At 52.7% G+C, this 14,332-nt stretch overlaps 1 protein-coding gene across 1 annotated transcript; it reads right to left on the bottom strand.

Annotated features, from left to right (window-relative positions):
* Window positions 1–862: 862 nt before the first annotated feature.
* NODAL (nodal growth differentiation factor) lies at window positions 863–6,906 on the bottom strand. Its single transcript, XM_040976083.1, has 3 exons — window positions 6,708–6,906; window positions 2,175–2,884; window positions 863–1,015 (listed from the first exon to the last, which is right to left on the bottom strand). Exons 1-3 carry the CDS (start codon window positions 6,904–6,906, stop codon window positions 863–865), a joined length of 1,062 nt encoding a protein of 353 aa, XP_040832017.1.
* Window positions 6,907–14,332: the final 7,426 nt, after the last annotated feature.

Consider the following 14,332-nt stretch of genomic DNA (forward strand, 5'->3'; position numbering starts at 1 on the left):
CCTTTTGCTGTGCTGAACTGGAATCCAGCAATCACCACGAACCACCAGTCACAAGGGGATCGGCCTGGAGGGCAGGCCTGGCTTAAAGTTCCTGACTCTTTGCTCTCCAGCCAACACAAGCTCAATGTGTTCGGATAGGCCGGTGGGTACTGGTCCACCTAGCTGCTCAGTGGTTTTGTAATCACTGTTAGCCTTACAGAGCTGGGGGCCTCAGGAACGTGGAAACTGAGGTAAACTGGCACCAACTTGTAATTGATGCGGTTTGTGTCTGCCAGGACAGACTGATGGGTGTCAGGTAGGAGTTCCTGCCACTCCTGCCCTGGGTACCAGCCTGCCTTATTATGGATGCAACTCAGTAGCAGAGACAAACTCCAGGGTACCTCTCAACAAGGCAGATTGCCATTGGCCAGCAAGAGAGACATGGTGGAGGCGGTGGGAAATCCCCTTCCCTAGCCCACATTTCAATCCTGGGGCAGAGGCCAGGTCTAGAAACCACTTAGGAGAATTCATGAAAGCTATAGAGGATGTTGCTCCAGCTCCCCAAACCAACATGCAAGTTCAAAGGCTTCCCAGGGTCTCACAGTCAGGGAAGAACTTTACCCCCTCCATACACACCTATGCGTCGTACTCGCCTCAGGTTTTTTTTTTCCAAGTAGGCAAAAACTACCAACCCCCAACACTGGCCTCCTCCACTCCCTGACGAGGGCCCTACTGTCTGCTTCAGTCCCCATGGGCAGAGCAACTCATGCCCTCCTGGATTCTTTGGGGATTAGCTGAGACAAACTGGCACCAACTTTTAATAGATGATGATCCGATGCCTTCCAGAGCGCAGGCCAATCCTGCGTCTGACCCCGGGGTCCTGTCAGAGGCACCCACATTCCTCCACAATCATGTCCTTATGGTGGTCCAGCAGCACTCTGCCATTGTCCACGTACAGCATGCTCAGCGGCTTGGTCTTCACCGGGGCACAGCAGGTGGAGGGGACTCGGTGGGGCTGGTAACGCTTCAGCAGACTCTGAAAAGGAGGACAGGTGGCTCAGTGCCCATTCCAGAGTGCAAAAAATAGAAGAAAGTTATTTTCATAAACTGGCATGCCAAGGGAGTGTGAGCTCTTTGACCTCTAGCTTGACTTATTTATTTATTTTTTAAGAATGGCCTCAGCCCAGCGCAGTGGCCTAGCAGCTAAAGTCCTCGCCTTGTATGCACCGGGATCCCATATAGATGCCAGTTCTAATCCCAACAGCCCCATTTCCCATCCAGCTCCCTGCTTGTGGCCTGGGAAAGCAGTTGAGGACAGGTCAAAGCCTTGGGACCCTGCACCTGCGTGGGTAGACCCCGAAGAAGCTCCTGGCTTCAGAACAGCTCAGCTTCAGCCGTTGCAGCTGCTTGGGGAGTGAATCATTGGACGCAAGATTTTCCTCTCTGTCTCTGTTTATCTGACTTTGCAATAGAAATAAATAAATAAATAAATCTTTAAAAAAAAAAAAAAAGAGCTGCAGGTTCCGGGGAGTGTTAGTCCAGGCTTCATGGAATAATATGAGGATGGTTGGATCCCACCTGACTTCTGAAGGCAAGGTGGTGCAGTGGCAATGTCAGCGTCAACTAATATTCTATGCTTTCCATCTCTCTTTTTTTTTTTTTTTACGATTTATATATTTTTATTGCAAAATCAGATATATGGAGGAAGATGTTCCATCTGATGATTCACTCCCCAAACAACTGCCATGGTCAGAGTTGTGCCATTCTGAAACCAGGAGCCAGGTGCAGGGTCCCAAGGCTTTGGGCTGTCGACTTCTTTCCCAGACCACTTCTTTCCCAGACCACTTCTTTCCCAACCAGGGATCTGGTTGGGAAGTAGGGTTGCTGGGATTAGAACTGGTGCACATATGGGATCCTGACAAGGACTTAGCCACTAGGCTACCACGTGGGGCCCTCCAGCTCATTCTTCCTAACCTACCAGTCGTCTGTTCTCTGCCTAGCATCTCCTAGGCCTCAGGCTGATCAGTGGCACCAGCGGCAGCTTTTGGCCTTGTCTACTCCTGCAGGTTGGGTGGTGCCAACTCCTGTCTCAAGCAGCAAAAGTTTAGCAGCTAGTGGTGGATGCTTGAATGGGTGAACACAACACAGCAAGTATCCTTCCCTCTTCCCCGGCACAACCTCCCACCTCTTCGCACCTGGATGTAGGCATGGTTGGTTGGATGAAACTCCTCCCCTACTGGGTTAGGACACTCTCCCTCACAGCGGTAAGCGTTGTACTGCTTGGGGTAGATGATCCAGGAGCCCCAGCCGATGAGGTTGAAGTCCACCTGGAATTTGACCTTGCGACACAGCTGGCTTCTGTCCGGCACGTGATGCCGTCGGCGCCTCCTGTTCTTCTCCTGGGCGAGCTGACCCTCCTGTGCCCTCCAGGAGCTCTCGGCTTCCCACAGCAAGGTGGCGCCGCCCAACCGTCTCTGCTCCCGAGAGAGGTTGGAGTGGAGCATCAGGACGACACTGGGGGCAGAGTCGGTGCTGGGTGGGCCAGGAGATGGCTGTAAGCACACTCTATCCAAACTGGACACCTGCTCCTCCAGTGCCCTGGGGTGCCTCAGCCACTTGGAGAGTGGCCTGGTCACCTCCAGGACCATGCTGCCCGAGGAAAAGGTGACCTGGGACAGTGTGACGGTGAACAGCTCCATCCGAAGACGCTCCAAGCAGCCAGCTGGGTCCTGCTCTGCATCTGCCTTTGACTGGTGGAAGATCTCCACGGTGAGCGGGCCTTCGGCCAGGAAGTCCCTAGGGCTGGACGGCTGCAGCCGGAGCTCAGCCCACACCAGCTCCTCCTCCTGGTTCAGGAAGGAGAAGTCAAAAGCAAAACTCCAGTTCTGTCCGGCCACTTTGACATCTGGATGAGAGAAAACCAGGAAGGAAGTGAGTAGGGGTGGGTAGGGGCTGGTGATGTTACCAAACCCATTTTAGAAGGAAGGAAAACTTAGGCTCAGAGGTGAAAGGACCTGCCTACAATGCCACCCTTGGAAAATGGTAGAGCCAAGAGTAAACTTGGATTTGCTCAACTGCAAAGCCCTAAGTCCAAACAGCTGCTCTACCAGTGTCTCCACGTGGCAGCTGGAGAGCACCTGGAAGAGCCAGGTATCCCCCTCTCTCCTCACCTGGGCTCCTCATTCTGGGGAGCCTGACTCCCAGCGCACTGGGCTCCATGTGACTGCAGGGAAGGAGCCCAGAGCTCTCAGAGGCATAGGTGACAGCAGCTGGGGCTGCTCACTGAGCACCACTCCCTAGAGGCAGCAACTTGGCAGTTCTCCGCCCACTGGTCTTTGCTACCAGCCTTCAGGATGGTCACCCACCTCCTGCCTCTGGGGCTGACCCACAGCAGTCACACACCCAGCTGGTCCCTTCCACCTGCCTAGGGACAGGTGAGCCCAGTCAGGCTTAGAAAGCCTTGCAGAGCACACTCCTTTTATCTCAGTCCTACTTTTGTATGTCAGGCTGGCACATACTTGTGGATTTGTAGCTCACTTAGAAGTGATCCTGAACTTTTGTTAAGGCTGTTTCCCCCACCTTTGCAATGGCAGCAAGAGTGTTTTACCCAGCTCTGCTGTGTCTGCTGTTTATTGCTTTATTGCCTGGCAGAGCGTCTCAGGTCACACACAGCCTGTGTTAGAGGAGGGCACTTCCCAGCTTCAGGCCCCAGGCAGCTGTGCTTTTTCACTTAAGTCTCCACTGCCCTGCTCATTAGCACCTGCAGGAGGCAGTAACCTGTCTTTAGAGGCCTGGGGCAGAGGCTGACAGCACCTGATGAGCTATCTAAGCCACCCCACCTGACCAGCTGGGACATGGGTGGGGCACTGTGACAATTCCTGGCCACCTGTAGCAGGGGGTCTGGGGGCAAAGAATTGGAAAGTATTTTCTCTCGGGGCAGATATTGTGGTGCAGCGTCCCATATTGCAGTGCTGGTTCAAGTCCTGGCTGCTCCACTTATGATCCATCCCTGTTAACTGTGCCTGGAAAAGCAGCAAATGATAACCCAAGTACTTGGGTGCCCTTGCACCCACATGGGAGACTTAGATGAAGCCCCTAGCTGCAGCTTTGCTTATCCTGGCCATGTGACCATCAAAGATTCCCTCTCAACTCTGATTTTCAAATAATTTAAAAAAAAATTTTTTTTTATTGCAAAGTCAGATATACAAGAGAGGAAGAGAGATGGAGAGGAAGATCTTCCGTCCGATGATTCATGCCCAAAGTGACGGCAATGGCCGGTGCTGTGCCGATCCGAAGCCAGGAGCCAGGAACTTCTTCTAAGTCTCCCACATGAGTGCAGGGTCCCAAAGCTTTGGGCCGTCCACAAGCAGGGAGCTGGATGGGAAGCAGGGCTGCCGGGATTAGAACCGGCATCCATATGGGATCCCAGAGCATGCAAGGCGAGGACTTTAGCCGCTAGGCCATGCCGCCAGGCCCTCAAATAATTATTTTTAAAGAGTGAGAAAATATCCTCAGGGTGAGAAAACCAATCACTCCACCTAGTACCATAAATGTGATCTGATGGGGAATGTGGGAGAGGGGTTCGCAGACATCCTAAAACCCACCCACATGAGAGTTGCAGACCCCAGTGATATTTTGAGTTCCCTCTCCCTGCAAAGTGGGAAGGATCCGGGTTCCTTCCCCTCGCTAGGGTCTCTGGGAAAGGAGAGCAGGGATAAGCGGAGTGCCTTTCTACACTGGTGCTAATTATCAGCATTAGCTGCCAATGTTTTCCAAGCATTATCTCTGTGGCCCCCACCTTGGAGGCCCACAGGCAGGGAGGTGAATATTGGTAAGCTCCAGCTCCAAACTCATCACACTGTTAACTGCAACATGAATACACACATACACCCAGGGAGAGTTGGAACTTGCTTTCTCCACCACTCTTTCCCTGCCCCCAGGCCTTCTGTTCTTAGAAGACTAAGCCAGGGGCCAGCATGGGGTGTAATGGGTTAATTCCTTTTCTGAGAACCAGGCGGCTCCACTTCTGATCCAGCTGCGTGCTAACTCCCCTAGAAAAGCAGTGGAGGATGGCTCAGGTCCTTCGGCGCTTGCACCTATGTGGAAAATCCAGGTGGAGTTCCCTGGCTCAGCCCTGGCTGTAGCAGCCAGTTTGGGGAAGTAAACCAAGCGGGTGGGAAATTTCTCTCTCTTCCCCGGCCCCCACCCCCGTGACTCTGCCTTTCGGATAAATAAATCTTAAAAAAAAAAAAAAAAAAAGAAAAAACAAAGCCAAGAAATGGTGAACGTGTTCTGTGCATTCACACAGCTGCAAAGGAGAAGCTTCCTAATAACAAAGGAAAAGCATCCCAGCCAGACCGTGCGCCAGAGACTCAGAGGGTTGGGGAGCAGGGTTTGAGGCAACGCAAGCCGATTTTCCAGCTTGCCAGTAGAACACCTTTCTAAAAGGAAGCGACCTGGAAAAGGCGCGCCCTTCCCCCTCGTCGCATTGGCCCGCTTTCCCTCTGCCCTCCCTCTCCCCCACCTCGGGCTGTCCTCGTCTGGCTGAGCCGGTGCTGACCCTTCCGGCGAGGGTCACCGCCGCCTGACGTGGCGCGGGGAGGGGCCGGTGGGCGGCACGTCGGGTCGCACAGAAGATGTGGATTGAAGCCCGCGCAGGGGAGGGGCCGTCTGGCCCCCCCAGGAGGAGAGAGGGCGGGGTGAGAGGGCGCCGCGGGGTGCGGATTTCGCTGGTGAGGGGGCCCTCTGCTTGGATCTCGACCTATTATACCACACGTCCCCGAGTCCAGAACGCACCGCCTCCGGCCGCCTCCAACCCTGGCCACTCGGGGACCCAGGACTGCCCCAAGCCGCCACTTTGGGCCTGCGTTCCCAGGACTCGTACCTGTGAACCTTAGTTCCTAATGTCACTCCCAACACCAGACCCAGGGACACGTTACCCTAACTCAGAAGAAGGAAAAATATCCGAGGGGGACCCGGCGCAGTGGCCTAGCGGCTAAAGTCCTCGCCTTGAACGCCCCGGGATCCCATATGGGCGCCGGTTCTAATCCCGGCAGCTCCACTTCCCATCCAGCTCCCTGCTTGTGGCCTGGGAAAGCAGTCGAGGACGGCCCAAAGCTTTGGGACCCTGCACCCACGTGGGATACCCGGAAGAAGTTCCTGGCTCCTGGCTTCGGATCGGCATAGCATCGACCGTTGCGCTCACTTGGGGAGTGAATCAACGGACGGAAGATCTTCCTCTCTGTCTCTCCTCCTCTCTGTATATCTGACTTTCCAATAAATAAATAAATCTTCAAGACAAAACAAAACAAAAATAATTAAATAAATAAACCTTTTAAAAAGTATATCCAAGGAAAAGAACGGTAGCAGTTAGGACCGCTTGTTGTTACTACTGGTGGCTGAGTGGGGCGTGTCATGGTGGGCGTCGCCCCGAGCTCCCCAGTTGTACCCAGGAGGTTGGGTCTCACTGCTCTCCCCATTTCACAGATGCGTGAGCGGAGGCGCCAGGATATCACACCAAAGCTCCACGCAAGTCGAAAAGCGGCGTGATCAGGCTCCCGGTTCCACCCCAAACCCAGACCTAGCAGGCAGAGCGCCCGACTCCCGCCCTCGTGATCGTGGATACCTCTCAGCTATAGCTGTGCGCGCCAAAGCACCCAGACTCAAGAGACCCGCAGCCTTCCGAGTCCCCCAACCCCAGCGCGCGCCCTACATCGAGGGGCGCCTACCTTGCGCTTGCAGGCTGCGGATGATGTCGGCGCGCGGCAGAGGGTCGCGGTAGAGGCTCAGCATGATTGCAAGAGAGGTGGGCGACGAGGGTTGCTTCGGCGCATACAGGGGCTCTGTAGCCAGGGTCGCGGCGCCCGCCTGCAGCAGAGCCCACCAGGCGTGCAGGAAGAGAAGAGACGCAAGACGCTGGGCGTACATGGTGGGCTAACCGGCCCTGAAACTTACACCTCTGCCGCTTATATCCTGACCCTGCGCAGCCGCCCCGCCCCGCCCTTCCTCCCGCCCGAGAAGCTTTTTTAAGATCTCATACTCTGCCACCTGGAGTGGAGGAGGGAGGGGTGGCCGCATAAAGGGATACCGGACAGGGCGAGCTAGACCTGAGCCCGGTAGCCAGCTGCAGAGGGCTCTGGGGTCTTGCTGCTAAAAGAGGTAAAACTTAGAGCCAATGCAGCCAAGTTCGTAAAGCCTTCGGAGCTGTGGCTTCCTTTCCTGCCGCCCCTGAGCTACCTGCCCCTTCTTCCACCCGTGGGTTCCAGGTGTTGCCTGGGCATCTTTGAGGCAGCCATGCTGGGTGTAAGCTCTCCTAAGGAACTGTCCCGAGGTGCACCACTGTCCTCTGGGACAGCCTGTCTCCAGCCTCCAAGGTGGAAGAGAACAGGAGGGGCCAGGATAAAGACTTCTCCATCTGAAAAGAGTCACCAGGGGAAGCCAGATAATGGGAAAATGGCATTTAGCTCCCTCCCCCGCCCCCACCACCGGCATGCCTCACCCCTGTGATTTAAGGAATGCACAGCCTGGCTGTGCCACTCTGCACGCATTGTGAGGGTTGCTGGATGCTTGGGCTTCAGCTGGGGGAGCCCTCATTGCCAACTCTGTGGTCTCAGGCCTTGCCTTATCTGCGTAAGAGCCCTCCTAGCTCTGTCTCTCTTGTTGGCACAGCCCTGCCGGAGCTGGAATTGCCATTAAAGAAATGTAAATTCCTGCCCCGGGGTCTCCACCTGTTTCCGGAGCACGGAAGGCTCTTTCTCCATCTGTGTTTTTCTTTCCCGCAGAGCACTTTGGCTTTGAACCTGTACCAGACCCTGCCATGCGCCAGGCACAGGGCCGTGCACCTCACACACCTCCGTGCATTCCTGGTGACAAAGATCCCCGTCTCCCGCAGGTGTGAGAAGAGGGAAGGTGGCTTTCACCAGGCTCAGCTAGGGGCTTCAAGCCTGTACCTCCTGCCTGTTCTCCCACACACTCTCCCCCGCTCCCCAGGCTGTTATGGGCAGCAGGGGAAAGCCTCGTCCGAGGACCAGGAGAGTTGGGGTACCGATCACCATAGACTCTGGACTGTCTGCACTCAACCACCTGTTCATTCTATAAAGGTTGCTCCTCTTCTCTCCTAGTCCATATCTTGTCAAAATCCAAGGAATCTTGGGTAAGTAGGTGAACCAGTGAAGGGTGCTGTGTTTGGGCTTGCCTGCAGATAAGCATCACCTGGAATTTTTGTTAACAAAAAACATCTAGGTACCAGCCCAGACCTTCAGAATGAGAATTTGGAGGGAGGACTTGGTCATCTGCATATTCAACAGGCACCCGCAGAGGACTCACCAGGTGCCTTTGAGAACCTTGGTGGGGAGAAGGGGAGGGTTTTAGTTGGTTCTATTCTCTGCAAGCTTTCATACTTGGCTGGAAATACCTTTCCTTCCCCCCACAAATTAATTGGACTTGTAACCACCCTCCAAGACCTGGTGTCACTGCCAAGGACTAAACGTGCAGGCCTGGTTAGGAGCCCTGGGCAGGGAGGTTGTCTTCCCTCCTCTCCAGCTTGCAGCCTTAGAGCATAGGTTACTTCAACCCAGCCCCTCTTCTTTATAGACTCCTCCCCAGAGGTTGAGGACCCTCCCTTCCAGGGTCATTGTGGGGCCTGACGGCTGTGGCCTAGCTACCAAAGGCCTCACATTGAACGCGCCACGATCCCTTTTGGACGCTGGTTCTAATCCTGGCAGCCCCACTTCCCATCCAACTCCCTGCTTGTGGCCTGGAATAGCAGTCAAGGACCACCCAAAGCCTTGGGACCCTGCACCCGTGTGGGAGACCTGGAAGAAGTTCCTGGCCCCTGGCTTCGGGTTGGTGCAGTACCTGCTGTTGTGGTCACTTGGGGGGTGAATCATTGGACAGAAAATCTTCCTCTCTGTCTTTCCTCCTCTCTGTATATCTGACTTTGCAATAAAAATAAAATAAATCTTTAAACAACAAATAAAAAACAAAGATCATTGTGAAAGTCCCTGTCTGGGATATAGTCCTAAGAATGACAGCACGCCTTTCGTACAGGCAATCGGAGCACAGGAGTTAGAAGTTCATTCCAAGTCCAGCTTTATGAGGCTGACTCAATGGCTCATTGGCTAATCCTCTACTTCCAAGTACTTGTATCCCAAATGGACGCTAGTTCATGTCCCGGCTACTCCACTTCCTATCCAGATCCCTGCCTGTCTGGGAAAGCAGAGGAGGATGGTTCAAAAAAAAAAAAAAGGTACAGGATCTTATACTTGAGTGAGAGGAGTGAGAGACTGGAAGAGGCTCCGGATTCCTGGCTTCAGATTGGCTCAGTCCCAGCCATTGTGGCCACTTGGGGAGTAAAGCAGTGGACAGGAGAGGTATCTCTCTGTCTCTGTAAATCTGCCTTTCTGGCCCGGTGTGGTGGCCTAGTGGCTTAAGTCCCTGCTTCCCATTTGGTGTGCTGGTTCATATCCCAGGTGCTCCACTTCCCATCCAGCTCCCTGCTTGTGGCCTGGGAAAGCAGTCAAGGACGGCCCAAAGCCTTGGGACCCTGCACTCGTGTGGGAGACCTGGAAGAAGTTCCTGGCTCCTGGCTTTGGATCAGCGCAGCACCAGCTCTTGTGATCACTTGGGGGGTGAATCATTGGGTAGAAGATCTTCCTCTCTGTCTCTCTTCCTCTCTGCATATCTGACTTTCCAATAAAAATAATAAACAAATCTTAAAAAAAAAACACCTTTGTTTGCTTTTTTGGCTGTATCCCATGTGTTTTGATATTTTAATTTCAGTTTAGTTCCTTCCAAATAATCTCTTTTCTCGAATTCATCACGTGCTCATGAATTACATGATGCCATCGTTCCCCACACCCCCCCCAAAAAAATGCCTTTCCAATACAATTAAATAAAAAAATTTGTTTAATTCCATTTTTGGCCCAGTTAGGTGGAACCGAACAGCCTTGGTCACCAGGATTGCGAAAGAGCAAACTGGTGGCACATCTACTTTCTGAGCAGGGCCTGAAGCTTCTTGAAATCAAAGCTTTCTTCCTCTTCTGTCCTTCACACTGGGTGGCACCCAGTAGGTGCCCAATCACCTTTTCATTAGAATGAATGCTGATAACAATGGCCGTAGCCGACCTCCACTGCATGCCCTGCGCACCAGGCGCTTAATAAAGCTTGCACTGATCCTGGCAGAAACTGAGAGGGGATGAGGTAACTTGCTTTAGGCATTAGAAGTGGAAACTGCTGGGCCTCAAGGGCTCTATGCGTGTTCCCGTTGCTCCTTCACAGCTAGGGGTGAAAGTGGAACTGGTACCCAGGAAACGTTTTAAACACTTTCCAAGCCTTGTCTTTCTCAGACCTGGCAACCGCAGACAGAGCTGCTTTCTGATGTGTATTGCCCCACAGCCGCAACCTGGGTTCTGGAATTTCTCTGTCCCATCAGGGCAATTTAACGAAACTCATCTGTCTCTGAACTTTGTGGAAGAAGCTGAGCCTCACTGCGACAGAGGGTAACGTGCATCTCGTTAGAAATGTGTATCACGTAATCCGGGATCTGTTTCCTGCAAGAAACACCAGAAGTGTCCTTTTGGGGAGTGACACTTCACACTTCCCCTGCCCCAGACAGACTGACCTACTGATTACCTGACCCAGGAGATAACCCCTGAGGGCTGTCCCAGCCAGCTGCGGGGAAGGGAGGGCAAAGTCCCTTGAAGTTCTCCAGTGCTTTCCATGGGACATCTGGGACCCTCCTCAGCCAGGAGCAGCAAGGGCTGGTATGGTTCAGTGCTTTGAGCTCCAGAAGGCAGAATTTGGATCCTTCTCCATCACTTAGGACCTGGGTGCTTCAGGCCAGTCAAGCTTCTGCTTACTCGGCTATAAACTGGAGAAAAATAATACCATCCACCTGACAGAAAGATTGTACATCATGCCTGGTGCACGGGGCTGATCTTGTAGGAGCAGCAGGTTAAACTGCCACTTGCGGCGGCAGCATCCCCTGTGAGCACCACTTTGAGTCCTGGCTGCTCTACTTCCTCTCCAGCTTCCTGCTAATATACCTGGGAAGGCTGTAGAAGATGGCCCAAGTGCTTGAGACCCTGTCACCCAAATGGGAGACCTGGATGGAGTTCCAGGCCCCTGACTACAACTTGACCCAGTCCCAGCTCTTGTGATCATTTAGTGGAGAGAAGATCTCTGTCCTACTATGTTTTCAAATAAACAGATAAATCTGGTGTGTGGGAGGAAGCCATAGTACCTGTAGCATTTGGTCATTCATTTAGGCATTCTTTGAATCAAGCTGCTTCTCTGTGAGTCTGTAGCACGTTTAACCAACTGGGGTCAAGGACATGTAACTAACAAATATTTCCTTGTGCCAGGCTTGCCTCTGGCCACCTGGCACATGGAGTGGCCCTTTGACATGTGCAGTTTTGCATCCGTGGATTCAACCAAACCACGAGGGAAAATATTCAGAAAAACCACCCCTCCTGTACTAGAACATGTCTTTTCCCCCTAAATAATTCAGTACAATGTTCTGCCTAGAATTTCCATTGTGTTAGTTATTGTAAGTAACCTGGAGACAGGTGTGAAATATATGGCAGGAAAGGGGAACTTGGTGAAGCAGTTAAGATGCCCATAAGGGGCCCAGTGGCATGGCCTAGCGGCCAAAGGCCTCACCTTGAACGCACCGGGATCCCATATGAGCGCCAGTTCATATCCCAGGTGCTCCACTTCCCATCCAGCTCCCTGCTTGTGGCCTGGGAAAGCAGTCAAGGACAACTCAAAGCCTTGAGACCCTGTACCCATATGGGAGATCCAGAAGAAGCTCCGGGCTCCTGGCTTTGGATCGGCTCAGCTCCAGCCGTTGAGGCCACTAGGGGAATGAATTAACGAACAGAAGACCTTTCTCTCTTTTCTCCTCTGTGAATCTGACTTTCCAATAAAAAACAAATGAATCTTAAAAAAAATCCACATAAACTGGAATAAACCAGTAAGTTTAAGAAAGATAAAGCCTATGGGAGGATGTATGGAGTTTATGCAAATGCTGCATCATGTTACACAAGGATCTTGAGCATCCATGTATGTCTGTATCCTTGGGGGTCCTGAACTCAGTCACCCATGGTCACAGAGGGAGGACCGTGGGTGAGCCTGTGAGAGCCCTGGAGGTGGGACTTTGCAGCAGCAGCTCTGTGAGATGGCTGGCAGCATCTGCATCACATTCTTTCAGAGCTTGGAGCCACACTCTGTACCTGGGGGCTCTGTAAGTGCCAGCCAAGTGAAAGAATGAAATCTGTTCCCAAAGCCAGGACCCTGATGCCCCTGCCTATCACATGCTCCTTCCTGCCCCCTCACAGCCCCCCACAATTAAGACACTGTGAAAATCCCCTCCTCTGCAGACACGTCGTTCTCCACAGAGATTTTGTAGAACCGTCTTCCAAGTATAGCACCGGGGAGTCCGTATCTAAGTTCTCAACAATGACAGCCAAGAGACCAAGAGCTTTGTAGAAGAAGCAGAGGTGACTCCCAGAGCCCAGGCTTTGGCTGCTAACCAAGCATCAGTGAGATGTGCAGCCTGCATGAGCACATCAGCCCTGCAAACATGTGCATGGGCTCCTCGGCTTCCTGCCCCCACCTGCTTTACACAGTACTGCTGGTTGATCCTGAAAGTTCATGTCCAGGGCTGAGGCATCATCCACTGAACACACATGGCTTGCATTGACCAGGAGGTATTCCCAAGCCCCTACCTCCAGCCCTGCTGCCCTCAGTCCTCAGCTCCAAGTGCCTCCCTTCCACAGGCACGGCAGCATTCTTGGCTGTCCCTCCTCGTCCTGAGCACTTTTGCCCCTTGCTTACTCACCCAAGGCATTGCTGTGTGCCCCACAGACTGGCTTTAGAAACTGTTCTTCCACAAAACCCTCAGGTACTATCCCAGCCCCACAGCACCCTCCTCATTCAGCCTCCTTGATCCTGGGACAAGGTTCTCCTGGCTCAGACCTCTACTACCACTGCTCATCCTGGGGCCTGCTTCCGCGTGTCCTGCAAAATGCTGAGTCAAGAGCCTGGCACTCAGTAAATGGAGACTGCCACCTGGGCTGCAATAGGCCTGGCTTGTGCCCAGGTGTGTCTCATTTCCCCATGGCCAATGCTCCTTAAAAGGAAGCTGCGGCCACAGCTTTTGTCCATGGTCTGTCCTCTGGAGACAGCCACAGTGCCTGCCACATGGTGGATGGGAAGACAGATACTCTGCGGTCAGCTGGGGACAGCAGGTGCCTGGCTGCCCCATGTCCCTTTTTTTAGGGACTCACCTGAGGGTCTGGGGACCTGACCTGGGCTGGAGGAAATAGAAATGATGTATAATTTTGAAGTGTGCTTGCATTATTCACTTTAGCCTTTCTCTTGAGCCAATGAAATAGATTGGGGATTTACTCCCATTCTATAGGTGAGAAAACTTGAGGTTCAGAGGGCTTGAGCGGCTTGCCGTGTCCCAGCATGGATACTGCTATGTCCCCTGTATAGACAGACGGGCCTTTAGCAACTCGTATCTTCTAATCTGTCCTCCTGCCCTCTGCCTCACCACCCTGCCTATTTATTCCACAGTGAAACCAGGGTCGATGTTCAACTTGTTATGTCTGTCCCGCTTAAACTTTTATCTGTTCCCCTTGCCCTGCACAGAGCCAAAACTTAGGTTTTCCAGTTGTCCAGGTCAGCCCTTGACCCCCCTGGACTTTAGAGGCTTTTGTTGTTGTTGTTGTTTTTAAAGATTTATTTATATTTATTGCAAAGTCAGATTCACAGAGAGAAGGAGAGACAAAGATTTTCCAGCCATTGGTTCACTCCCCAAGTGGTCACAATGGCTGGAACTGAGCTGATCCAAAGCCAGGAGCTTCTTCTGGGTCTCCCATATGGGTGTAGGGTCCCAAGACTTTGGGTTGTCCTTGACTGCTTTCCCAAGCCACAAACAGGGAGTTGGATGGGAAGTGGAGCAACTGGGATATAAACAAGCACCAATATGGGATCCCAGCACATGCAAGGCGAGGATTTTAGTCACTAGCCCACTGCTCTGGGCTCTTCTTTTTTTTTTTTTTTGTCATTTATTTTTACTTCATTTGAAAGGCAGAGAGAAAGATATTTCAACCATTGTTTCACTTTCCAAATGCCCCAAAATCTGGGAACCCAGAACTCTGTCTGGATGTTAGGGACCCAAGGACTTGAGCCATCATCTGTTACCTCTTCCCACCACCCAAGGAAGCTGGATGGGAAGCAGAGGAACCGGGACTACAGCCAGGCATTTGGACATGGGATCTTAGCTGCTGGTCCAAGTGCCTGCCCCGCCATAGCGCTTAAGTCGTGCAGGTGCTTAGTACACAGT

The sequence above is a fragment of the Ochotona curzoniae genome, unplaced genomic scaffold (genome assembly GCF_017591425.1).
Source record: "Ochotona curzoniae isolate NIBS_2020 unplaced genomic scaffold, NIBS_Ocur_1.0 contig_2692, whole genome shotgun sequence".
Lineage (NCBI taxonomy): Eukaryota > Metazoa > Chordata > Mammalia > Lagomorpha > Ochotonidae > Ochotona > Ochotona curzoniae.

What these genes read in the sequence shown, in the direction of transcription:
- NODAL (XM_040976083.1), bottom strand. Translation starts at nt 6,906, where the DNA reads ATGTACGCCCAGCGTCTTGCGTCTCTTCTCTTCCTGCACGCCTGGTGG. An exon ending in CCGCAGCCTGCAAGCGCAAG is followed by an intron (nt 2,885 to 6,707) that starts GTAGGCGCCCCT and finishes TCTCTCATCCAG; the next exon opens with ATGTCAAAGTGGCCGGACAG. An exon ending in CCAACCATGCCTACATCCAG is followed by an intron (nt 1,016 to 2,174) that starts GTGCGAAGAGGT and finishes CCTCCTTTTCAG; the next exon opens with AGTCTGCTGAAGCGTTACCA.